General features: G+C 44.8%; 1 protein-coding gene across 4 annotated transcripts in view; it reads left to right on the top strand.

Annotated features, from left to right (window-relative positions):
• The window catches only part of Itpr2 (inositol 1,4,5-triphosphate receptor 2), a 393,960-nt gene that overhangs the window by 121,164 nt on the left and 245,733 nt on the right, over nt 1-27,063 (top strand). For all 4 annotated transcript variants that reach the window (NM_010586.2, NM_019923.4, XM_017321411.2 and 1 more), the window contains 8 exons: nt 1,578-1,750; nt 4,913-5,032; nt 5,118-5,303; nt 6,480-6,731; nt 7,857-8,001; nt 9,692-9,842; nt 21,608-21,801; nt 26,336-26,465. In NM_010586.2, coding sequence (NP_034716.1) covers nt 1,578-1,750; nt 4,913-5,032; nt 5,118-5,303; nt 6,480-6,731; nt 7,857-8,001; nt 9,692-9,842; nt 21,608-21,801; nt 26,336-26,465 — 1,351 coding nt within the window. The remainder of the gene's footprint in view (nt 1-1,577; nt 1,751-4,912; nt 5,033-5,117; nt 5,304-6,479; nt 6,732-7,856; nt 8,002-9,691; nt 9,843-21,607; nt 21,802-26,335; nt 26,466-27,063) is intronic.

Genomic DNA, 27,063 nt, shown 5'->3' with positions numbered 1-27,063 from the left:
CACTGGCTGCTTCAGGTCCTAGCACCCACATGAGGGTTTACAACCACCTCTAACTCCAATTCCAGGACATCTGACACCCTCTTCTGGCATCTGTGGGTACTGCATGCGTGTGGTACAGAGATATACATGCAGATACACACACACACACACACACACACACACACACACACACACCATTAGAAAAAGAATAAGGAGCAAATGTAAACAATGCATTACTGAAACTCTCAGTGACATTCTCTCTCTCACACTGCTAAAATAACATTTTGGCCCACAACTCACAAGGTCTCTCTGTCTCTCTCTCTCTGCCTCTCTCTGTCTTTCTCTGTCTCTGTGAGTGTGTGTGTGTCTCTCTCTCCTTTTTTTAAATGAGAAATTATCATCAAACCAAGCTGACTCTCTCTTCTATACAATTAAAAATATATTTATTTTATGTATATTGGTGTTTTGCCTGTCTCTATGCAAGTATGTGTACCCTGTGTGGGCCTGGTGCCCACGGAGTTTCTGCTTCCCTGGGCCGTTTGCAGGTGATGCTCGCATCTCTCCCAGTGCTCCCATGGTTGCTGGTCTCACATCCTTTCTGTCCTTGCCCCCAGGTCAGTTTTTTTAGCCTCTCTGATCTGCAGTTGGCTCTTGTCTCTAACCTCGGTCCCACTTCACTCGTCCACGTGTAAGAGGGTGCTTGTTTGCTCTTCTCTGTCCCTTATCCTGTGTGATCTCCAGAAAGGATCTCTCTCTCTCTCTCTCTCTCTCTCTCTCTCTCTCTCTCACACACACACACACGTACAGCAACATCCATAGCCTCCCACACAGAGCCCAGAACTTATGAAGCCACAATGAGATAGTTATTGTGTGGCTGGCTATAATTAATAACCTGAGCTATTATAGCACCCTATTTGATTGCCCTTTACGGGTATGTGTGCTAAGTTTTTGATAATATTTATCAGGGAAGACCTTGTTATTCTAGTACTAGTCAAAGTACTAGACTAGTCTAGTACTAGTCAAAAACAATGACAACTCAGATCAATGTAGGACCTCCAAATGGCGGCACAGATCTCACGCCCTATGAGTGAAGAGTCAGACAATCATGTGCTTTTAAACAATTATTATTATTTTACCCAAAGTTGATAGTTATGACTTCTGGTGAGAATCAGAGGGCCTTGTGCAGGCTGGGGAAAGTCTACATTACCATGGTATAAAAAACTCCATTTGGATTTGTTCTGTCGGTGGCAAGAGTGTCAGTACCCATTTTAAAAACAATGATTGACGACACAGCTTTTAATTATTTAATTATTTATCTAGTTATTTGTGGTAATGAAGAGGGAACCTTGTGCCTAGTACACCCCACCACACTCCAACCTCAGTCTTCCGTAACAGTTTAAATTTTGTGACTGCAGCTAACTTTTCCTTTGTCAAGAAATTCTCTGTATTGAAAATTATTTACTTTTTTTTTCTGACAAATTTCACTGGGTTTTTCTTGTGGCTCAGCTGATCTGAGCTGCTGACGCTTACAGAGGCTGCCACTTGCAGGCAGTCTGCTGCATGTCCTGCTCTCTCTCTCTCTCTCTCTCTCTCAACAGGAGTACATTGCTAAGAACTTCTGCGTTATGCAGTCCCAGATCGGCTATGATATCTTGGCAGAAGATACGATTACAGCCTTGTTACACAACAACCGCAAACTACTGGAGAAACACATCACAGCCAAAGAAATTGAGACTTTCGTCAGCCTGCTCAGGAGGAACCGGGAGCCGAGGTCTGCTCTGGTGGGGATGGTGGGGCCACACCAAGCTCTACTCTAGTGGGTCCCAGGGGTTGCACATTGTCCTTTGGGTCTATGCTGCCTCAGATGGGAGGAGAGAGCATAGAGCAGCCAAAGACACACAGTGCTTGTTCCCTAAGTCCTGTAACAGCATAGTGTAGATAGGTGGACAGATGCTTCCTGAAGTGTGCACCCTAGCCCTGCTATACACTCACCTCCTGAAGTGTGTGCCCTAACCCTGTTACACTCACCTCCTGAAGTGTGTGCCCTAACCCTGTTACACACTCACCTCCTGAAGTGTGTGCCCTAACCCTGTTACACACTCACCTCCTGAAGTGTGTGCCCTAACCCTGCTATACACTCACCTCCTGAAGTGTGTGCCCTAACCCTGTTACACACTCACCTCCTGAAGTGTGCGCCCTAACCCTGCTATACACTCACCTCCTGAAGTGTGTGCCCTAACCCTGCTATACACTCACCTCCTGAAGTGTGTGCCCTAACCCTGTTACACACTCACCTCCTGAAGTGTGTGCCCTAACCCTGTTATATGCTCACTTTGCCTTGTTTTTTGTTGATATATGGGTTTGGAGACACTCACTTGATGGAAGACAAATGATTTTCTGAACAAGAGTCATTGTCCTAATGGATGAAAATCATCTAATGAATAGAGGCAAACAACCATTCTAATCAAGGCTTATATGTAATGAGAATTACTTAATCTGCTCTTAATGATGTAGTAGATGAACAACATGAGGAGAAATAACACATTGAAGCAATATCAAAACCATATCAAAATAAGCTTTTCTTATTAAACTCCAAATTATACTTTTGTTGTGGGATTGAAATGCTCTGTCTTGGGCTGGTGAGATAGTGCAGGTGGTAAGAACATTTGCCAGTGAAGTCTGACGGCCCGAGTTCGATTCCCCATTCTGGCAGAAGAGCTCTGTGCAGTGGCTCACATCTGTGAATCCAGCACCCCTCTGGGAGATGAGAGATGGGAGGTGGAGGCAGGATGGCCAGATCCACACAGCACAGCAGGTGGGAATACAGACCTGACTCCTGACCTACATGCACACCATGGCTCACCAATGCCCAAATCAAGACATGCACTTTAATACTTAAAAAATTTTAAGTTAAAATGAATGGATACACACGAGATTCTGTGTTTAATAATGAAATTGTTGAGGAATCAGTAAAAGGTATTCCATTAAAATATAGAAGTAAAATGCCTGTTGTCTTAGTCAGGGTCTCTATTCCTGCACAAACATCATGACCAAGAAGCAAGCTGGGGAGGAAAGGGTTTATTCGGCTTACACTTCCATGCTGCTGTTCATCACCAAAGGAAGTCAGGACTGGAACTCAGGCAGGTCAGGAAGCAGGAGCTGATGCAGAGGCCATGGAGGGATGTTCTTTACTGGCTTGCCTCACCTGGCTTGCTCAGCCTGCTCTCTTATAGAACCCAAGACTACCAGCCCAGAGATGGTCCCACCCACAAGAGGCCTTTCCCCCTTGATCACTAATTGAGAAAATGCCTTACAGTTGGATCTCATGGAGGCATTTCCTCAACTGAAGCTCCTTTCTCTAGGATAACTCCAGCTGTGTCAAGTTGACACAAAACTAGCCAGTACAATTGACCCCTTGTCAACTTGACACACAAAAACATCACTAGTAAGCCTCAACCCTTACAATCTTATTCATCCCCAAGATCTAAATAACTTTAAAAGTCCCACAGTCTTTACATATTCTTAAATTTTCAATCTCTTTAAAATATCCATCTCTTTTAAAATCCAAAGTCTTTTTACAATTAAAAGTCTCTTAACTGTGGGCTCCACTAAAACAGTTTCTTCCTTCAAGAGGGAAAAATATCAGGGCATAGTCACAATCAAAAGCAAAAGTCAATCTCCAACCGTCCAATGTCTGGGATCCAACTCACGATCTTCTGGGCTCCTCCAAGGGCTTGGGTCACTTCTCCAGCCATGCCCTTTGTAGCACACACGTCATCCTCTAGGCTCCAGATGCCTGTACTCCACTGCTGCTGCTGCTCTTGGTGGTCATCTCATGGTACTGGCATCTCCAAAACACTGCATGACCCCTTCAGTCCTGGGCCATCAATTGCAACTGAGGCTGCACTTTCACCAATGGCCTTCCATGGCCTCTCACAGTGCCAAGCCTCAGCTGCTCGGCTCAACTCCTTCATGCCTTCAAAACCAGTACCACTTGGGTGACTCTTACACATTACCAAGTCCAGCCACAGCACAATGTACAACCTTGGCTATCTCTGGAACACAGCCTCTCTGTGCTCTCAGAAAACACTTCCCAGAAGATGTCACCTCAATGATGCTGGTCTCTTCTTAATCACCGCTAATTTCTTAGCTCCAGCTAACCAGCATCAATAGTCCCAGTAATGCAAAAGTTTCACTTTAGTAGTTCTGGTATCTTGTTAATCACAGCTGATTCTTCAGCCCCAGCTAACCAGAACTACAGAATCTTCACAATCAAAACAGGAATGGCCCTGAAAAGAGTCTTTAATTTTCCCTCTGAAATTTCACAAGCCAGGCCTCCATCTTCTGCACTGTTCTCAACATTATCTTCCAAGCTCCTACAAAACATCTGACAGAGCTCTTAACAACGAATGGATCTTCAAGCCCAAAGTTCCAGAGTCCTTCCAGAGACCTCCCCAAAACATGGTCAGGTTGTCACAGGAATACCCCACTATGCTGGTACCAATTTGTCTTAGTCAGGGTCTCTATTCCTGCACAAACATCATGACCAAGAAGCAAGCTGGGGAGGAAAGGGTTTATTCGGCTTACACTTCCATGCTGCTGTTCATCACCAAAGGAAGTCAGGACTGGAACTCAGGCAGGTCAGGAAGCAGGAGCTGATGCAGAGGCCATGGAGGGATGTTCTTTACTGGCTTGCCTCACCTGGCTTGCTCAGCCTGCTCTCTTATAGAACCCAAGACTACCAGCCCAGAGATGGTCCCACCCACAAGGGGCCTTTCCCCCTTGATCACTAATTGAGAAAATGCCTTACAGTTGGATCTCATGGAGGCATTTCCTCAACTGAAGCTCCTTTCTCTAGGATAACTCCAGCTGTGTCAAGTTGACACAAAACTAGCCAGTACACCTGTCTTAGTGTTTGCCTTTTCCTTAATAGGTTTCTGGACTATTTGTCTGACCTCTGTGTGTCCAATAGCACGGCCATCCCCGTCACTCAGGAACTCATCTGCAAATTCATGCTGAGCCCTGGCAATGCGGACATCCTCATTCAGACAAAGTAAGCTGCTCCATGGCGGTGTCTGTCGGAGCACCCCTGGCTGAAGCGTGAGTCCTAATGGATTCCACGTGTCGTTGCTCTCCAGGCTGGTGTCCATGCAAGTGGAGAACCCCATGGAGAGCTCCATCCTTCCTGATGACATTGACGATGAGGAGGTCTGGCTTTACTGGATTGACAGCAACAAGGAGCCTCACGGCAAGGCCATCAGGCACCTTGCCCAGGAAGCCAGGGAAGGCACCAAAGCTGACCTGGAAGTTCTGACCTATTACAGGTATTGGGGACACTCATACTCCCATCGTGTAACCACAGGGAGCCGGTTCTCTCAAACCTCTGAGAACTACAGACACAGTAAGAGGGCGTCTAAAAATCACGTCAGAAGGTGGGAGCTGAAATGGTTACCACCCAGAAATTTCAAGATGAAAATTAACACCCGTGCTTTCCAGTTACATTTTCCGGCGAGCTTGGGGCTTTTGTGCAGGAAGGCTTTTCTTCCTGCTCCTGATGGGACGTAGGGGCAGACGAGAAGCAATAAGACCTTGGCTGTGGTCTAAGGCAGGAGGTGGCAGTGGGTTAAGATGGGATCTTGTGAGCCTGTGCTCTTCTGTACTCGAGAGGGGCAGGTGTCTGTAGCTCTTAAAGGTCACCTATGTTTAGTAGCAAAAGCACTGGAGGGGTTCCTCAGGGGTCAATATGTTGGGATCAGTAGCTTAACTTGGGGGGGCTGACAGGATGGTTCAGTGGGTAGGCACACTTGTCAGGCGAGCCTGACAACCTGAATTTGATCCCTGGAGCTCATCATAGAAGGAGATAACTAACTCCCAACATTGTCCTCTGACCTCCACACAAGTGGCACATGGATATTCTCCCTCCCCTTCAAAGATGACAACAACAACAACAACAACAACAACAACAACAACAACAACAACAACTGTTAATGACCTAGCTGGCTCTTTGAACTTAAGGGATAAAACCCAAGGCAGAGGTTGTTGAGAACCAGGGAAGCATGCAGAACTAGAGTCTGTCTCTCTGCTTCTGTATCTCTCTAAACCAAGCCAGCAGGGCCCCTTAGTCCTAGAGGCTGAAGAACCCATTGGTATTACCATATGGAATGATCCTGTTTTCTTTTCAAACCAAATAGGGACAAAGTTAGTGTGGATTCTGGAGACCTGTCCCTGTCCCCACAGAGGCTGGGGAAGGTGGGGAGAGGTGATTTCATGGGACTCACTCTCCATTACAGGCTTGGTGGATTAGGACAGAAAGCCTGGCCTCAAGAGGGTGTAGTGATGGGGACAGAGTAAGACCTGTATTGTCATTTATTTACAAAGAGTTTGACTCGATATTGTAAATACTTATAAACAGTTGTCATACTCAGAGGCTGGTTGTGCTTTGTCTGTTGGGGCCATAATGGTGGCGAGAGGGAATATGGTAACATGTCTCCTGCATTTAGGTACCAGCTAAACCTCTTTGCAAGGATGTGCTTGGACCGCCAGTATCTGGCCATCAACCAGATTTCAACACAGTTGTCCGTAGACCTGATCCTGCGGTGTGTGTCTGACGAGAGTCTGCCCTTTGACCTCAGAGCATCTTTCTGCCGACTCATGCTCCACATGCACGTTGACCGCGACCCCCAGGAGTCTGTAGTGCCTGTTCGCTATGCCCGCCTCTGGACCGAAATCCCCACAAAGATCACGATTCATGAGTATGTTTGGAAACCCCATCTCTTAGAGTTTCCATTTCTATGATGAAACATGGCCAAAGTAACTTGGGGAGGAGAGAGTTGATTCTTCCACATCACTGTTTATCCTTGAAGGAAGTCAGGTCAGAAACTCAAACAGGGCAGGAACCTGGAGGCAGGAGCTGAGGCACAGGCCATGGAAGGGTGCTGCTTACTGACTTGCTCCCCATGGCTTGTTCAACCTGCTTTTTTATAGCACCCAGGACCACCAGCATAGGGGTGGGGCCACCCATAATGGGCGGGGACCTCCCCATCAATGACTAAGAAAATGCCCTACAGTCTTCCTGAGACCCTGATCTTAGGGAGGTAATTTCTCAATTGAGGATCCCCCCTCTCCAGTTGACATAAAACTATACAGTACATCATATTCATTGCTGTTCATTGCTCTGACAGCAATGAGGAGAAATACTTTAATGAGGGAAGGGTTTATTTTGACTCAGAGTTCGAAGGCTCAGCCCCAGGATCTTAAGGCAGTGCCACCTTAATCTGCACACAGGAGGCAGAGGGAGCTCATGTTTCATTTTTCCTTTTTATTTGCTGATGGCCTCCTGTGCAGGGAATGGTGCTTTCTACACTCAAAGCAGGCCTTCCCTTTTCAGTTAATCGGTTCTGGAGACATTCTCTAGTTGTGCCCGTGGTGTGTTTTCTAGAGGATTCTAGAGCCCATCAAACTGACCATGAAGATAAGGTGTCACAGAGATGTTCAAATTCAGCAGACAAATGCAAGGTGAAGTGTCTTTGACTTTGGAATAAGAAGCATAGGACATAGCACATTTATGTTCTCACTGTCAACCTGGGATGCCCCCTGGCCAGGGCAAATGCCAGCTCTCTAGCAGGAAGCATGGTTCTGGAAGCTAGTGACTACTAATTGTAACAGCCACAGCCTGCAGAGTGCATGGTATGCTGGCAGACCCCACCTGGCTTGACCCATCTCAATTTGCAGTAGCCCGTGGTGAGCAGACAGGATGCTCACCCCAAGAGGTTGATTGACGTGTCCAAGGCAGTGCACTCTAGGAGTCAGACTGTGTAACAGTCCCACTTCTCAGTCTTCCTCATCAATTTAACTTGCTCTTGTGTCTGTCTGGCCAGGTATGACTCCATTACAGACTCTTCCAGAAATGACATGAAGAGGAAGTTTGCCCTGACGATGGAATTTGTCGAAGAATATTTGAAAGAAGTTGTAAATCAACCATTTCCTTTTGGAGACAAAGAGAAAAATAAACTGACATTTGAGGTATTTAAAAATTACTAAATTTATTTTCTGTGTGCCTAGTGCCCACAACGGTCAGAAGGGGGTATCAAATCCACTGGAACCAGTTGGTTGTGAGCCACCATGTGGGTGCTGAGAACCAAACCCAGGTCCTCTGGAAGAGCAGCAAGTGCTCTTAACCACTGGGCCACCTCTCCAGCCTCACTTGAGGCATTTAAAAATAGTTAGACATGGCAGGTTTGTGTATTCTTGCTAGAAACCAGGTGCAATTAGCATCAAAGGTTTTCCTTTGCTCTAATATTTAGAGTATTTGATATAATTCCATCTGTTGATGATAAAAATACAGACTTGCTATTTTAAACTTTAATTTTGTTCATTAACTTATTTTTGAAACCATATGTGGTATGTAGAAATGCACTTCACATACTAATTACACCATGATCAAGTGATTTGATACGGTTTGAATTAGAAGAAGAAGAAAATAAAAGAAAAACTTTATGTTACAGATCCCCTCCCCAGGATAAGTTTGTAAAAATAAAAGAAATCACATTTTCTGATTGGGTCTTTGTTACAAACATACTCAGTGACTAGTAATACCAATTCCTAGTATCCCAATGGTCAATAGAATTGCAAATAAGAGCCCACTTTATTTTTATTATGCCTTGATAAGTAAACTACCCTATCTCAATCATCAATTAATTATAGGTTTCCTTGTTTTATTTTTGTTTATATGTAACCATTATGCTTGATAAACAAGGGCAGTTTTGGATAATTTATTTATTTATTGCCTTTACCCCACCTTCATGGAAGTGATGGTCTCACCTTGCTGACCGGAATTGAAGTGTGAGGATGATAATAATAATAATAATAATAATAATAATAATAATAATAATAATAAAATAAACTAGAGAGAGGTCCCCATCATTCATACCTGGTGTATCAGTTATCCACTGTCTTCAGACACATCCCCCCCACCCCTCCCCAGTGTGACATTTCTGTGAGTCAGGAGCCTGGGTGTAGTGTAGTGCTGTCTATTCAGTCTGTCCTGTTTCTGCTTCTCTCAGGTGGGTGTTGGTGACCCTCCTGCTGTGCTGGCTTGTCACCTCAGCCCTTTGTCACATGGTTTTTCTGTGGCTGAGTGTCCTTGCCATAGCACCTGGCTTCCCACAGAGAGCACAAGAGAAGGAGGGAGGGAGGGAGGGAGAGAGGGAAAGAGAGAGAGAGAGAGAGAGAGAGAGAGAGAGAGAGAGAGAGAGAGAGAGCTCTCACAAGCAGTGTTCTGTCGTCTAACCTTGGGAAGGACATAGCATTTTTGCTGTGACACACACCAGCCTGACATATTGTAGGAGGGACAGCCTGTACTGGAGCCTTGTCTTGGAGGCTGCAACTCACCCTCATTTCCTGTATTACCCAGAAGGCCACAGGCCAGTGTAGAGGACATAGAAGTCTGGGCCAGTTTATGACTCATACTTAATAAAATAATTTAACCACTGATTAGGTGGAATCCCTCTAACTTATATTTAATTAAGTGGTAAGTATTGTAACATAAACGTTCCTTAAATCACTTTGAAGGCTCTGAATCAATCCTAGATCTGAGTTGGTCACAGTCTGAACCGTCTCTTCCCAGGGATTTTAATTCTCAGGTGTCGGGGCTTAGAATGACTTGGGCACTATAGGCATTGATTCCATTTCCAACGCGCCTCTCTCCACGCAGGTGGTTCACCTAGCCCGGAACCTCATCTATTTCGGATTCTACAGCTTCAGCGAGTTACTGCGGCTGACGAGAACTCTGCTGGCGATCCTAGACATCGTCCAGGCCCCCATGTCCTCATATTTCGAAAGATTAAGCAAGTTCCAAGATGGAAGTAAGAACTTTGAGGAATGTGATGGTGTCTTTGTTATTAAGCAGGAGGAAGATAAAAACCAAACATACAGAGAAATACACTTAATGTGGGTGTGCAGTCTGTGCAAACATTGGCTCATGATGGGGCTATGTGATAACAGGGTAGACATAGGAGCACTTTCCTCTCACGATAATGTGTGTGTGTCTGTGTGTGTGGTATGTGTTTACATGTATATGGGCACATATGTATTGTAAGCATGAAGATGTGTGTGTGTGTGTGTGTATGTATGTGTGTGTGTGTGTGTGTGTACAGGCTTGAAGTTAACATTAGGTGTCTGTTTGGACACTGTCCACTTTATCAGCATTTTCTGATGAGTATAGTAATCCTGGCTACTCTGTGTATTCATATTCAGCTTCTCTAGGGAGCCTCTGCTTGTCTCTGCTCCTCAAACGCTAGGGTTGCAGGCAGCTACCATGCCTGCTTGGCTTTGACATTGGGTTTTAGGGATCTGAACCATCAAACGTTCAGTAGTGACCATATCATAACCATATATATCATACATAAAAACTATATTCATAACCGTATATATGTATTGTACTGGCTGGTTTTGTGTGTCAACTTGACACAAGCTGGAGTTATCACAGAGAAAGGAGCTTCAGTTGTGGATGTGCCTCCATGAGATCCAACTGTAAGGCATTTTCTCAATTAGTGATCAAGGGGGAAAGGCCCCTTGTGGGTGGGACCATCCCTGGGCTGGTAGACTTTGGGTTCTATAAGAGAGCAGGCTGAGCAAGCCGGGGGAAGCAAGCCAGTAAAGAACACCCCTCCATGGCCTCTGCATCAGCTCCTGCTTCCTGACCTGTTTGAGTTCCAGTTCTGACTTCCTTGGTGATGAACAGCAGTTTGGAAATGTAAGCTGAATAAACCCTTTCCTCCCCAGCTTGCTTCTTGGTCATGATGTTTGTGCAGGAATAGAAACCCTGACTAAGACATGTATATATGTATGTATATATGTAACCACATATATACATATACACACACACATATATATTTGTGCTTGTAATATTTGTAGTGGTATTAGGTTGGAAAGTGCCCCGAGATAGGAAGTTGTCTCTGGGGGGAACACAGAGGACTCCAAGCTGAGAAGCCATTGGTCACTGGTAGCTGCTGGGAGAGGAAGAGTTTGATTTCTTTGAGGCTGGAGCCCCTGCTAAGTCACCGATGCTGTAGTGGATGGCTCCATACTTAAGAACACAGGAGTGACACAGATTGTACTTAATGGGTTAAAAAAAAAAAAGGACATGAATTTGGGTGGGTGGCGGTGGATCCTGGAGGAATTGTGGGAGGGAATGAATATGATCAAAATATTCTAGAAAATTCTCAAAGAACTAAAAACGATATGAAGCTGGTAAAGAAAACAATTTTCTTGGGGATAAGAGCTGGCCCCAGTGTCCTGTCGTTCATGGTCATGGGGCACTCTGTCTTTGTACTGGTCAATCTAAGACTATTCATTGGCTATATTGTGTCTTAGGGAAAGACATACTGTCTTCAAGCAAGGGCCTTGGCTCTTAGCAGCTTGCTTAGCCTCCAAGGGCCATCTGCTCTCTGATTTAAAAGCACTGACTGTATAACTGATCTTTTGGATTCAATGCCAGCCTGGTCTACAGAGTGAGTTCCAGGACAGCCAGGACTATACAGAGAAACCCTGTCTTGAAAAAAACCAAAAAAAAAAAAAAAAAAAAAAAGAATTGTGTCAGGAAGCACTTTTTGTTACACACAGGAGTGGCCAAAATGAATGTGAATATAATGGCCGACAAGTGGACATTCTGGGTATTATTTGCAAGTTGTACATTTATTGAATTATATAATTGTTTTCTTCTTATTCCAAAGGAAGTAAAGTCCAAAGGTTTTGTTTTTCCCTTTTCATGTACATGTCTGTGTGTCTGTGTGCATGTATGCATGTGTGTTTGCATGTGCATGCATCTGTGTGCATGTGTGTATGCATGTGCGTTTGTGTGTATGTGTGTGTGCATGCATATGTGTGCATGTCTGGGTGTACATGTGTGCATGTGTGTGCATGTTTGTATGTATGTTTGTATGCATGTGTGTATACATGTGTGTGTGCATGTATGCATCTGTTTGCATGTGTGTACATGTGTGCATGTGTTTGCATGTGTGTGGGCACACATATATAAGCATGCTCCATGTACAGGCTCAGTGTTGATGTCAGGAATCAGCCCACTAACTCTTATATTCCTTGTACTATACTTCTACTACATTCCCTGAGGCAGGGTCTCTCAATTGAATCCATTGCTAATCAGTATGGATATGGATGGTCTCACTAGCCAGCTTGCCCCGGGGCTCTCTTGTCCCTGCCTCCTAAGGTGGGAATTACTCAAGGCTTCTAAGTGCTTGGTCTTTGGTCCTCACACTTCTGCAGCACTTGAACTGCTGAGCTGTCTTCCCAGTCTTAGGTTTTCCTTTTTACTGATGCTAATAATAAAGGTTGCCCTACAATTGTGAATCCCACTGTACCTCCTCCCTCCTCTTTTTGTTAAAAATTAAACCAGTTTTATTTTAAAAAACAATTAATATTCACACATGCATAAACCATGCTTGGATCAAACTCACCCCTCACTCCATTCCTTCCAACTCCTCTCTTACTCTGCTCCCAAGTATCCCCTTCCAACTTTATGTGCTCTCTCTCTTATTTTGTTTGTGCTTTTAACATTATTTTTAATTAATTAATTAATTTTGAATTAAAAATTTTAAATTACATCAGTTCACCCTTTTCTCTCCTTCCTCTGATCCCTTCTGTGCCTCTCTGTTCCTCCTTATTGTTGGTCTCTTTTTCTTTATTAGTGTTACACACACACACACACACACACACACACACACACACACACACAAATACATAAATTTGTTAATATAACCTGCTGAATCTGTTTAGAGTGTCTTAGGCATATATGATTTCAGGGTTGACCACTTAGTTACTAGGTAGCCAATTAGGTGTCTCATCCATGGGAGAGGCTAATTTTCCCTGTTTTCAAGGTCATTTGATGCTTGTAGTTATTTGTGTAGTGATGAGACCCTGTGAGATATTTTCCTTCTATATTAGTTTGTACTGGTGATAAACTGCTTCAGGTCTTGTTTGGGAAGTCATAATATTGAGGTATCATGGGTGTGGCTTCCTTGTCATTGCTAAGAGACACAATCTCACAGCAGGTTTCCTGGTGCTCTGGTTCTTACAATGTTCCTGGTCTCTTCTTCCAAGATATTCTCTAAACTTTAAGGGCAGGCATTGTATTGTAGATATATCCATTGGGGCTGGGTACTTCATGATCAATTGATCCTTGCAGTTTGATTAGTTGTGTGTGTGGTTTTTTGTTTGTTTGTTTGTTTGTTTTGTTTTGTTTTGTTTTGTTTTGCAATGGCCTCTGTTTTCTGCAAAGAGAACCTTCTTTGATGTGTGGGTGAGAGCTACACTTATCTGTGGGTATAAAAGGTTTTAGAATGTAGTTAGAAATCACACTATCTAGAAATGTAGCAGTGTCAGGTCCTCCTCTAAGATCTATGACATCACTATACCCGGGCTGTTGGCTGGGTTTCTGGGACCAGGCATGATTTCCCTCCTGGTGAGCTGTCCAGGTAGTTAGCTGTGGGTTAACTCCAAGTATGAATGCCATTATTGACTCTTAGAGATTGTCTTACTTTTCTATTGCTGTGACAAAACATGACCATAGCAACTTATAAAAAGAAAGTATTGAATTGAGGGTGGGTGCTTACAGTTCCAGAGTCCATGACCTATCATGGCAGGGAGCGTGGTGACAGGGAGGAGGAATGGGTGTTAGCTGAGAGCTTATGTCTGATCCACAACACAGAGAGAGATAACTGGGAATGTGTGGGCTTTTGACACCTCAAAGCCCACCCCCACTGACACATCTCCTCCAACAAGGCCACACCTCCTCCAACAAGGCCACATCTCCTCCAACAAGGCCACACCTCCTCCAACAAGGCCATACCTCCTAATCCTTCTCAAACAGTTCTACCAAACAGGAACTGAGTTGAGTACATGCACACCTCCTAATCCTTACATGAGCCAGTGGGGGCCATTCTCTTTCAAGCCACCACAGGGTTGCCTTGTCTTGCTGGTCACTGTCATTTATAGGTGTTACAGCTGGGTGGGAATATTGATTGCTTTATTCTTTTGGCAGTTTGCATAGCACCTTCTGGTACTATGAAAACTAGACCCTAGGAGGTTTTTGGGTAAGATAGACCCGAATCTTCTGAGTCCTGAGACCAAAGTGTGTGGTCCCTTTAGCAATAGGGACTTACTTTCAACCTCTGGGAGGCAACCAAGGGCCATGGCAATAGCCTATATTATTTGGGAGTCACTTGGACTATCCTGATCAATTGCTTGAATAGAAGTTTCTCATGCCTGGTACTGGGTTTTTGTTAGTCAACAGCTCTTGTGAGAGTATTGTCAGCTCAAGTGATATAACTTCATTTAATATGTGTATGTTTGCAAACATAGAATAACACAGTTTTTTGAGGCTTTACCAAACATCCTTGGTGTTATTTTTCCCTCCTCAATCCTCCCTCTCCAGCTAGAGCCCCATCTGTTAGAAGCCATCTTACCTGCCTGCTGTTTGGATGTATCTGGGTACAGAGAGGAAGTTAACCCACAGGATCAGAATCTGCCCCTGAGTACCCTCAGGTGTAGTGAGACTGCCTAATTAGGACTGTCCTTTCTTTTTGTAGTTGTCACCCAGCCCCTGGGCCAGAATCCAATAAGGTGACAGATCACAGGAAACTTCTGAAAGACCAGACAGCCAAATGGTTTCTCTGTCATCTATCGATTTGCCTTTCCATAGCTCCGACTTTTTAGGGGTTTCCATCGTTCAGTCCTGACACATGGCCCTTTGCCAGCCAGTGACTGTCACCTCCCTACTGGGGATACAGGGAATGGCACTGGAAATGGGAAATCACTAGAAAAAATCCATGGAATTCCATTCTGTCTTATTTCCTTTTCTGAGATTTCAGCTTTGGAGAGTGTCCTAGTGTCGTTTCTGTTGCTGTGATAAAATATCCTAGAAACAAGCAACTCGGGAGAAAGGGTTTGACGTAGTTCACAATCCCAGATTACAGTCTATCACTGTGGGGAAGTCACAGAGGTGGGAGCTTGAGATGGCTGGTCACAGGCATCCGCAGCTACGGGGTGAGAGATAAAAGCAAGCATGCATGTTTGCTCAGCTTTCTCTTCACTTACTCAGTTCAGGGTCAGGGAAATGGTGCTGCGAGCATTCATGTGGTTCGTCCCTTTCAACTAACCCAGTTAAGAAAAATCTCTACCAGGCAAGCATTAGGCCAATCTGAACTAGGAAACCTCTTTTGAGACTCTTCCAAAGTGATTCTAGGTTGATGTTGGGAATCATCCTTGATCAGTCATCTACTGTATTAACTGAGGCAGGGTCTCTCAATCAAATCCAGAGGTCACTGATACAGTTAGTCTCACTTCCCCACTTGCTAACTAAACCATGGTGGGGATGAACTGCCTTGGGGGCCCAGAGAATAAGATATGGGTAACCAAAATGCCCGAAAGGATCAGAGTTGCCTGGGCTGATATGTATGTAGCTCTGTGGCCCAACACAGGGTAGGGAGAGGTCAGGAGCAAGAGTGGTGAGAGACACTTTGGACAATGGGGACCCAGGAGGAAACCTTGTGCCCAAAGGACTGGGAGGAGAGTTAGAGGGCTTGGTGGCAACAGCTGGGCACTCCATTCCTGCTTTCTCCTTCTGCCCTGCCTCTCTCCTGTCCTCCCCTTCCCCTTCCCTCTCCTATTCCTCCTTCTCGCCACCCCTTCTTCTTGCTTTTCTATTGATAGAAGTTTTCTCCATGCAGTCCAGGCTGGCTTTAAACTCAGGCTCTTCCTGTGTCTCATGTTCTAGGATCTGTGCATTACCATCACCTGCTATAGAATTCTGTTTTTCTACTTTTCTCAAGTTTCTCAAGGAATTCAGTACAGGACAGGTTGCATTTACTAAGGATTTTTGTTTAGCTTGCTGTGGTTTCATTAGGTCAAAAAAGTTAAAACAAAACCAGACCCATCAACTACAAACATGCCTATATGAGATATGTGCATCAGAGAGACAAAATGTTTCAGAAACCCTAACTTACAAATACATTTTTTATTCATTAATTTTAAAAAGTCTGTCTCATCTGATGTCTCTTGGCCTACATGATTCAGAGAGGAATAGTCAGAGTTATTGAGAAAGAAAACAGTAGCAGTGGAAAATCTGTGCGAGTGGATTCTGTGCCTGGTTCTAAAGCTCACCTGTGTCGTGTTTTGTGCACCGACACGCACATTTGTTTCTCACAGATGTTTACTTAGTACAGTGTGTTTGACTATACACAAAATGTGTGCTATACATAAATATACATATTTTTGAATATTAAAATAGCATTCCAAATGTGATTTGTAAAAATTATTAAATGACAAGGTAACTTAGTAAAATGCATGTCATGCAAGCATGAAGACTAGAATTCCTAGAGTCCAAGTAAAGGTCAGATGTTGTGGTGTGTAGGGTAATCCCAGCTCTGAATCTCTGGGGCTCGACAGCCTACTAGATGAAATTCCAGGCCAGTGAGAGACCTTGTCTCTAATCAACCAAGTAACCAACCAACCCACCCACCAACCAGTCAAACAACCAGCCAACCAACCTGCCCACCCACTCACCAACCAACTGATCAACCAATCAACAAGAAGTTGGATTATATCTGAGAATGACACCTGAGGTTGACCTCTGGTTTCTACAAGCACACAAGTATGTACAGACTTGCATACACATGAACAGACACTCTTTCATACACACAGTTACACACACACATACACACACACCACTGCCTGGCCTTTTGTACCCTTGAGTCTATTTGGCAACTTATATGACATGCTTTTCCTGCCTCATTTTAAGAGAAGAATCAGATGTTTTCTTCACCTGTGTCCATCAATACTTTCTGTAGGATTTACAGAGTGAGGAGTACCCACAATTCATGTTACAAGACAAAGTTACTCTATAGCATCCTTACAGCTCTCTCAGGGGTTGCTCACATAATTATGGTATAAAAGCTTTTTAAAAAATATCTTTCAATAATTTTGACTCAATAGATACAGAAGATTTACTCTGTCTCTGTCTGAAGGATTTACTTCTGTCTCTGTGGATGTGAGGTGGTCCTGATGCCTCTGAAGCTCCTGGGCTTGACAGGAGTAGGTTTAGGCACTGCTCCTCGTGTGTGTGTGTGTGTGTGTGTGTGTGTGTGTGTGTGTGTGTGTGTGTGTTTGGAATTCCATATATTATGGAATATGTATTCTCCTACACCTAAACAGTCAAATATCAAAAGTAGTCATGCCTTATGTGTTCATGAATGATTGAGAGCCACAGGACAGTGGCTTTGGTGTTGGGAAGTACTTTGGGGAATTGACTCTAAAGGGATCTGAAGGAGTGTTCTGGGTGGTGGGTATGTTCGAGTCTGGATGACATATGGTGTATGTGTGTGCACGCACGTTTTTGTGAGAACCCTGAAGAACTCACATCCGATGCTAAGTTACCTGTCAATCACAGAGCAGTATCAAATCCATGCATGGCTCATCTGGCCAGCTGGGAGACATTAAGGATCAGTTTCACAGATTAAAACCCTGAGGTTTGGAATACTGCAATGTCAGTGTTTGACAAGGATGGGGGTGGAGCCTGGCTATGTGCTGTGAAGATCCTTTCAGGTCTCTAGTATAGGGAATGGGAAATAATTTTCTCCCAAGTCGTCCATTTAATATCCAGAGAGGATATCCTTTATCTGTGGCTGTTAGAACACCCCGACCACAAACACACTGGGAGGAGGAAGGTTTGTTTCCCACCATCCCAGGTCAAGGTCACTCAGGGTCGTCAGGGCAGGAACCCAATGCGGGAACCATGTAGGAACATGGCTTGCTCAGATAGTTTTCTATATAGTCCAAGCATGTTTGCCTAGGAATGGTGCCACCCACAGTGGGCTGGACCGTCCCACAGCAATCAACAATAAAGACAGTTGCCACAAGGTAATCTGATCTGGGTAGTCCCTCAATTGAGACCCCCCTCGTTCAGTGACTCTAGATAGCACACAAAGAGGACTTCAAATAAAATAAATACAAGTTAGCTGCAGGTGAATGTCAGCCATGGTTCTGTTAAGTCTCCTGCTTCCTTTAAATCCACTTAATAATTGTCAAACCCGACTGTGATTCATGACCCTGTTCCTGTAGAGAGATTTATGAGACAAAAAAACTTAACTTTTATTTTGTGCAGCTTCAGAATTACACAAATTTCCCATCACTTCCCACTCTTGTGAAACTGGTGAGAGACACTTGGCCCATCAGGATGATAAAAACAAATGCGTCTCCTCAAACCACCCTAGGCTTCCGAGTTCCCTTGAGGATTCAGGGGTCTGCCTTTTTCCCCTAAGCATTTCCCTCCCTTTTGTATTTGTATTTGCGTTTGTATTGTGATGAGCTACATAGCTCTGGCTGTCCTGGAACTTCCTCTGTAGACCAGGCTAGCCTCAAACTCAACAGTGATTTGCCTGTCTCTGCCTCCCACTTGCAGGGGTTAAACATGTAAGCAGCCACATCCTTTTTATTTTTGACCTAACAGGGATGATTCCCACTTTTCTCAAATTACTCGACACACTGCATCTGTCCAGATGCTTGGTATTGAGTTAGTTATTGAAAAAAAAAAGAATTGAAATTCCAGGGTGTTGATTTTCCAGAAAATTAAAAGAATATGTGTTATTTCCTCAGCTGAAAAGCTCTAAGTGTTAGCTCTGGTTGAGCAGTACAAAGCTGCTTTGCATAACATTGAGGACTGGCCACCTTGGACTTGTCTTCTAAGTCTAGAATTAAAATGAAAATTTCCTGTGGTAAATAGATCTGGGACATGATGTATGCCTGAGATTTGTGTAGTGGATATGGGACAGTCATGTCCCTGAGGTTTGTTCAGTGGACACATGACAGCCATGTGTCTGTGATTTGTGCAGCGTGGCTGATGTTTTTCTAGCTGCAGAAGTTCACGATGTAAGCCTTTGAATTGGAGACCTCTGAGTTGGCCATACATGGAAGTTTCAGGAGAATCTTGTGGTCCACATGCCACAGGCATGTGAGGGTGTGGGAGGGTGGGCTGTGCCCTCCTATCTTCCCAACTGCACGTGTTACACATTAAGATGTTTGTGGCCTCTGGGTTTTAATTTGTTGATGACAGTATCTATATTTGGGGGAAAGAATTGTCTAGGCTAACCTTCCTTACAATAATCATTCGGCTAAATGATTATTTTCCATGCAAATTTAAATAAGATGCAGACTCTGTGTGCCATAGATTTCTGTGTGAACCAGGAGTAAGATTAACAGAGGAGCCTGTTCTTCATGTGTGAGAAGATGTCCTTTGGAGGCTAGCACGCAAATATACTCAGCAGTGGGGTGAGGACACTAGCTGGTGTCAGTGACTTAAAACCATCATTGCCTGGGACTATCAGCACATCTTTGGCACACTTTGCCAAGGTGTGGGTGCACCACAGTGATTCAGAAATAATGGTTTGGATGGTTTGAGAGTTCTGGACAGTGGAGCCTTTGCCTCAAAATTCTTCTGCTAGAAAGCAGAGGGTGCTCACTTCATGTTGCCCCCGCTTTGTCCAGTCTTGGAAACGCTTCAAACGTTAAAAAAAAAAATCCCATTTTCTCTTTCGGTTATCTAACTAGCCATATAACAAAAGTTCCCAGGACTTCAAGATGAAAACCTAGGGTCATTTCTGCCTGGGACCTGCATGCCCATCAGAGAAATTGTCATTATTTCCTGCACTCCACATGGTGTTATAAGGATGCTTCCCTTCATGATCCCCATGCATTTGGGGAAGGTGATGAGTTCAGAGGTTGCAGCCTTTCCATGGTGTACTTGTGTGTGGCTGCTGTTGCTCACTGCTGTCTGGTGTATGCATGGTTTACATTCTTTTATCACGGGGAGTTCTGTCGCCCTGAATCCCATTTTTATCTCTGTCTTGGCTCACACCATCTACACTTCTGGAAGGGAACATGCTTTGCCAGATGCCAAGGCCTCTGCTTTAGGCAGAAGCTCATGAGCACTCAAAAAGTCAAGACTGCTGTTTGCGAAGAAAAGTTGGCATGTGTTCTTTTGAATTCAGTGGCTTGCTGTAAGAGCTGAGACATAGGAAACAAGCTGGGACCTAAATCATGGTAGTGACCGGGTACTCCCTGGGCTTGCTGATTGTGGTCAATGCGAGGAGGTGTGGTTGCGAATTGTGTTCTGGTGTGGATGGAGAAAATCCATGAGATGCAAACTCAGGGAGTGACAGACAGCAATTCCTCACTGGGCATGTTTGTGTTGTTCACCCCTTTCTATACTGGTGTCAGAAGAGATGGCTCTCCCTGGGATCTGAACAATGCATTTGAAGACAGAGTAGACAAATGAATGCACACTCTGGGAGAATTCAGGCTTCTCCTGGGATGAGGAATTTTTTACCTTTAACCCCACTTCCAAGTTCTTTTTGTGATATGAAAGCCCAAAGGCCCTTCATCTGGGTAGGGAGGGAAGATGCTTGAATATCACATCTGACACTTTTTGTGCTCTTGGTACCCAGCCAGGACCTTGCCACCCTCCTGCATTGTAATTTCTAAAGCCATGAGTTTTAAAACAGAGACTTAGGCAGCTGACTCTGACCCTGACCCCTCTAAGGATTCTGCTCAAAGATATTTATGGGGCCAAGAGCATAAAGATTGCTTTGGTTTGGGACGCAGGGAAGCCCATAAGCAGGTGACAGCGTTGGTGGTCGCACATGAGAGGCCTGTGTAGAAACTATGTCTTGGCTGCACCTGCTGTGCCTGATGTCAAAAGATTTCACAGCTGACCTCAGAGGCACAAAGTGAAGAGGTCAGCTTTAGTGTTTTGAACCAATTAAGAATGTCCCCAACTCTCTTTTTATAAACAAAACAACCGACTGAAACCACTGAAGCAATCTTGTGGATGACGCTCATCAAGGTGTTTATTGAGCAATGGAGGGCTCTGTGCTGGGGGGGTGGGGTGGGGTCTGAAGGGGTGGGGTGGGGTGAGTGGGGTGGTGGTGTCTCGATTCTTTATCACTTAGTTAAGTCACTTCTAAAACGGATGGTGAAAAGCAGTAAGAGTCAGAGAAACCACAGGGTGAATTCGGGTTTTCTCCGAGCTTCCACAGAATGCTTGTGCTTTGGGGTTTTAAATTCTCTTTTCTTTTGAAGCAGGCTCTGGCTATGTTGCCTAGAGCACATGAGCTTTGTCTATCCTTCTACCTCAGCCTCTCATGGAGGGAGCGACAGACTCCATCCTCTCTACCTGGTCCCTCTAGAGGTTAAACTTGAGGGTTGAAACATTTTATAAAAGAGAGAGAGAAAAAAAATAACCGTCTTAATTTGCTTACAGGGACTTGGTCACAGTCTTTGATTCTCCACTAGTAATTTGCTGTATCTTAGAGACAAAAAACATTTCTTCTCATTTGTCAAACCATTCTATAACACTGTAACTCCCAATGCCCATTGCGCCGATATGCCCTAGCTTGTACATTAATGAATAGCAACATAGAAATCCCCAAAATGCAACGACGAGTTACATGTAGGGGTGTGAAGGCTGCAGTCAAGTCCTCATTAGATAATGAGCAAGCCCTGCTGATGCTGTGGTCACCCATGCCTTGTCTGTGTTGACTGAGTCCTCTTCTTGTGCCAGGCAACAATGTCATGAGGACCATCCACGGAGTGGGAGAGATGATGACACAGATGGTGCTCAGCAGAGGCTCCATCTTCCCAGTGAGTGTGCCCGACGCACAGCCCATCGTCCACCCCAGCAAGCAGGCGAGCCCCGGCGAGCAGGAGGATGTGACAGTGATGGACACCAAGCTGAAGGTTATCGAGATTTTACAGGTATGTCCAGCATTGTTCTCTGTCACTGTGTGTGTGTGTATGTCTGTGTATCTGTACATGTGTGTGCACACGTGTGTGTATATGTCTCTGTGTAATTTGTGGCTAGCCTCCTGCCTCAGCTTTCTGAGTGCTGAGAATCCAGGTGTTAGGCATGATACCTGGTTTTGCTGTGTAACTATGTTGAAATGCTATCGGTGTGATATGATTCTGAATTGTCACTGGTCTCTCTTTATTCTGGAAGGCTGTTGCCTTTATTTTATTATTACTTTTAGGTGAGTAACAGCTGACAATCTCACATTGATGCTGCTGTGCACACCTACCCCGTTGTTTTGTCCCAGCAACTACACTAATGGTATCTAGCAATCATGGAGGGCTTTGAGGTGCTAACATAGCTTTCCTGTGTGTTTATTATCAGCTGGTTTTGACTGAGATGGAATATTTTTAACATTTAAGAAGGATTTTAAGGCAGGCACAGTTAATGATGATATCCTAACCACTTTTCTGTGTTTAATTGCTTGAAACATATTTGTGTGTTCCACATATCCAGATTTCTTGTTGTCACAGGAAACTCAAAAATTTTATGGCAGACACACTGATATACTCCTATAATTTTAGCACCCAGAAGGCTGAGGCAGGAGGATTTCTATGAGTTCAAGGCCAGCCTGAGCAACATAACAAGACCCTTGCCACCCAATCATTATTTACCAAACATACTAATTGCTGACTTATTACTTTACGTAATTACTTTGTTTCTAAGGGGCTGGGGATGCTTTTTTGGTTTTTTGCACATTAGCCAAGTTTAATACTTAGCCTTATCAATTTAATGAGCTGTTATTTCATGCATCAGACCCCTCCTCACAGAGGCTATGTTTCTAGCATTTTCGCTTTGGGGTGAGTCTGGGAAACAGGCTCATGGTACCTTTGTGATAGCATTTCTTCTAGAGTTGGGAATGGAGCCTGTAGCTTTCAAGATTGTTTTAAGATGTGAACAGTTTCCCAAATCTTTCGTCATCACCGAGCATAGACTGAGCTCTCAGAAGCAGGTCAGCAGTCCTGGAAGGCTCCGTGCATTTCTCATTCAAAGTAATTAGATTTATAGTCATAACACATTTCCCAGTTCCTCCAGGGTTTCCAAAGGCCATGTCCTGAGAAATGTTGGCAGCCTTTCCTACTCTGTGTTCATGGCCTTGAAAATTCATGTCATGTTCAGCTTACCCTGAAGCTGAGAAAGGGACCTCTGGGCTCAGTTCAGTGTTGTTTCCTGTCTGTCTGTGGGGTCCCAGCCCCCTCCATCCCCCGCCAGTGGATGACCTCTGACATGTGGCCTCATCTTCAACACCAGTGCCTCTCACAGTAACCCTGAGGAGATGCTGTGTGCTGCAGCCACACTCTGCTCACTTTAGCTGCCATCCAGCACTTGGAGAGTGTCCCCTGAGCCTCCTTGCCTGACTTCAGGCAAGATCTCCTTTTTCACAGACTCTCAGAGCAACTCTCCAACAACCCCTGGAGCTACACTGACTGCTTTCTGCCAGCTCTTCCTCCTCAGGAGCTGCCCCTCTTTACCCCATTTAAATAAAATACGTTTTTCAGTGAACATTGTCTTGTTCTTCCCTCTGACCTTATTCTCTCTCTTTCTCTGCATTTACACATTTTAAATTTTATTTTTATTTTGCTAAGACACATTTGTTTTGTGGGCTGGCCCAGACTTCATTTAGGCTGGTCTTGAACCCATGAGAATTCTCCTGCCTCAGCCCCGCAGTGCTGAGAATGTTGGGATTATGGGTGTGAGCCACCATGCCTGGCTTTTTCTCTATCTTGTTATCTGTCTCCATATCTTACACTGTATCTGCAGCTTCATAATTAGGAACATTAGGGGGAGCAAAGGTCATAAAACGAAATCCTGTGAGTTCTCATCTCCAGCAGAAGGGAGAGCTTCATTTGTGTCTCATGTTGAATTCTTCTTTTCTTCCTTTGGGCATCTGAGTTTTAAAATCCCCTGTGTACTGAGTACCCATAGCCTGGCTTCTGTCTCCACTCTCCCGCTTCAGGACCAAGCCCCAGGCTCTTTATTAGTCAATGGTTCCCAATGTTGGTCTTCCCTACACCCTATAAATCCCCATTCACTGGAGTCTCCCTATCCAGCATATGTTGTATTCACAGCAGGTTAATAGAAGAGTTGCTGTGGGGTTTATTTTTCTCTCTGGACTTTATATTCATCAAGAGCCACATTTACAACCTGGCCTCCTGAAAATATTATATTAAAGGGATTTTTAATTTCTGTATGCATGTGTGTGTGTATGCATGTGTGTGTGTGCATGTGTGTGTGTATGCATGTGTGTGTGTATGCATGTGTGTGTGTGCATGTGTGTGTGTATGCATGTGTGTGTGTATGCATGTGTGTATGCATGTGTGTATGCATGTGTGTATGTGTGCATGTGTTTGTGTATGCATGTGTGTATGCATGTGTGTGTGTGTGTGCATGTGTGTGTGTGTGCATGTGTGTGGGGGGGTTATGCACATGAATGCAGATGCCTGCAGAGGCCAGAAGGCAGCACTGGATTTCCTGGAGCTGGAGTTACAGGTGGTTGTGCAGCATCTGACAGGATGCTGGGATTCAACTTAAATACCGCAAGAGCAGCATCTTTCCAGTCCTGCGGGCACTTTTTGTATACCTTACCATCTTCCTCTGCCTGGCAAACCAATGTGGATGAATTTAGCGAAGAGCAGCTGACGTGAGCTTGCTTCCTCCTTAGTGAAGCATTAAGACCTTTAAAGTGTGGAGAAGAGGATGGTGGAGATGGAGGGAAGAGGACAGAAAGTGGGTAGGAAAGGATGGAGATGAGAGGGGAAAGAGGGAGGGGAGGGAGGAAGAGAGAGAGAAGGAGAGGGCAGGAAGGGGGTTGGAAAGGTTGAAGATATGAGAGAGAGAGAGAGAGAGAGAGAGAGGGGATGGAGAGGGGCAGGGAGGGAGGGGAGGGATGTAGAGAAAGAGGTCAGGAAGGGGATAGGAAAGGATGGAGGAGAGAGAGAGAGAGAGAGAGAGAGAGAGAGAGAGAGAGAGAGAGAGAGAGCACGAGCCAGGTACTGGCCATGGGATCATAAGTATCATTAAAGGAGTGTGCTGTGGGTGCTCACAGTGTCTTGAGAGCTTACTCTCAATGGGTAGAGAAGAGAATCAAGGTTCCGTGGACTCTCAACAAGCAGGAGGATACAATGGGACATTGTGTGCGGCACAGCACTCACGGGACAGAGAAGCCTGAGCACTGAGAGAAGAGGTGGTGCCTGGGGAGGGCCCTGGAAACAAACAGAAGGGATTGCCTACTGATAACACAAAAGGCAGGTTTTCTAAAGCCTTGGCTACCATAGTGTTCACTGTTCACGAACTGGTAATAGCTATGCTCAAAAACTCAGGCTTATCTCAGGGTAGTTGAGTGAAGGTTACTAAACTCAGAGCACATCCCCTAAACAGTCTTCTGTGATCCCCTGGCTCAGCCCTGTGGACCATCTCACAGCAGAGCTATCCCTTGTCTTCCCAGCTCAGTAACTTGTTCCTTCCAGGCAGGGATTCCCAATGTTCAGGTTCCTCAAGGCTCCTAGTGGGAGCTTGGGCCTTAAGGGTTACTTCATTAGTGTCTACACATCGCTGAGATGATAACAGAATCCAGAGGAGACATGAACACCATGGAGAAACCCAGGAGCTAGGATGTCAGCCTGCCTGGGCTGTCAGCCTGTCAGGCTTCTGGGCTGGTGTCAGTAGAGCTAGATCAACTCTACTGCAGTAGAAACCACAGCCTTTCTGCACAAAAGCAGCTCTAGCATTTTCTTCTCAGCAAAGAAAACTGCAAATGTGTCTGGGAACATAAGAGCATTGCCTCTTAGACCCACAGGCACCCTACTGGAAATGTTCAGATCTTGTGGGCACCAGATTTCCTTGTTTCTAAAACAAATGGGGGCCAGATATAGTGGCACATATATATTTGTGATTCTAGCACTTGGGAAAAGGGACAGGATGGTCAAGGTTATCCTCTGATACACAGGGAGTTTGAGGCCATCTTGGGAGGGGATCTTAAATAAATAAATAAATAAATAAATAAATAAATAAATAAATAAACGTGGTCTCAGTACCGACCAATGAAAACATCTCCCTTTCCTTTATTTCAAAACTAATATAAACCGGCAAACAGCTGAACGTTTATAGTTTTCAGGTAAGATCTTTGCTTGGCTCATTTGGAAGACTGAGATATGTGGTTGGTGTGTGTCATGGCTTGCATTAAAAACTTGCTCTGTTTGTATGGGGCACATGTGTCACAGTGCTCAACTCTGCGGACCTGGCTCTCTCCTTCCACCTTGCCTGGGTTCCAGGGATGGAGCCCAGGTCGCCAGGCCTATGTGTCAAGGGCTTTACCCATAGAGCCATTTCTCCAGCCCAGGACTCGCATGTTTTAATGTCGTGCTGATGCCTGCACTATCAGAGTGTAGCGGAATCTTTCAGTCCGCGCTGATGGAACTAAGTTCTCCATACTCCTTCTTCTAGTTCATCCTGAGCGTCAGGCTGGACTACCGGATCTCTTACATGCTGTCCATATACAAGAAGGAATTTGGAGACAACAACGACAATGGTGACCCCTCTGCCAGCGGCACCCCAGACACACTGCTACCATCAGGTATCTCTGTAATTATCATTTGCATTCTGTGTTCTTTAAAATGTATTTTAAATAATACTTTTTATTCCTTGGGAGTTTCGTGTATCTATACAATGTATTTTGATCATATCCATCTATCACTACTGCCCCCCACTCCCTCTAATGCCTCACCCCATTTCCTCCCCCACTCATTTCCCTGTTATAGACAACCTCTTGAATCCAGTTGAGGCTGCCAATATGAACCTGGGTGTGTGGCTGTTCACTAGGGTGTGGTCTCCTTACCAATAGCCTTGCCTTGTTGTGAAGGAAGAGTGACAACCCCTCCACAGTGGTCATCATTTGCCAACATCCATGCTAGGACTTTGGTTTTTTGACTGGCCTGATCTGGTTGCGGTTACCTCAGCTGCTGTGAGTTGACTGCACCAGCCATATCATGTCTACACATCAGGATGTCAAAGCGCTCATGTCTGCTTGCTACTCTATTCTTTCTGCCTCATCTTGAGATGATTCACCCCTAGCTGAGCTCTCAGTGTTATTTATGCTCTGTATTTTGGCCAGGTATCTGTATTAACCATCATCCATGGGAAAATAACCTTCTCTGACCAGAGCTGAGAACAGC

This window comes from Mus musculus, chromosome 6 (genome assembly GCF_000001635.26).
Source record: "Mus musculus strain C57BL/6J chromosome 6, GRCm38.p6 C57BL/6J".
NCBI lineage: Eukaryota > Metazoa > Chordata > Mammalia > Rodentia > Muridae > Mus > Mus musculus.
This window is presented reverse-complemented; position numbering and strand designations above follow the sequence as displayed.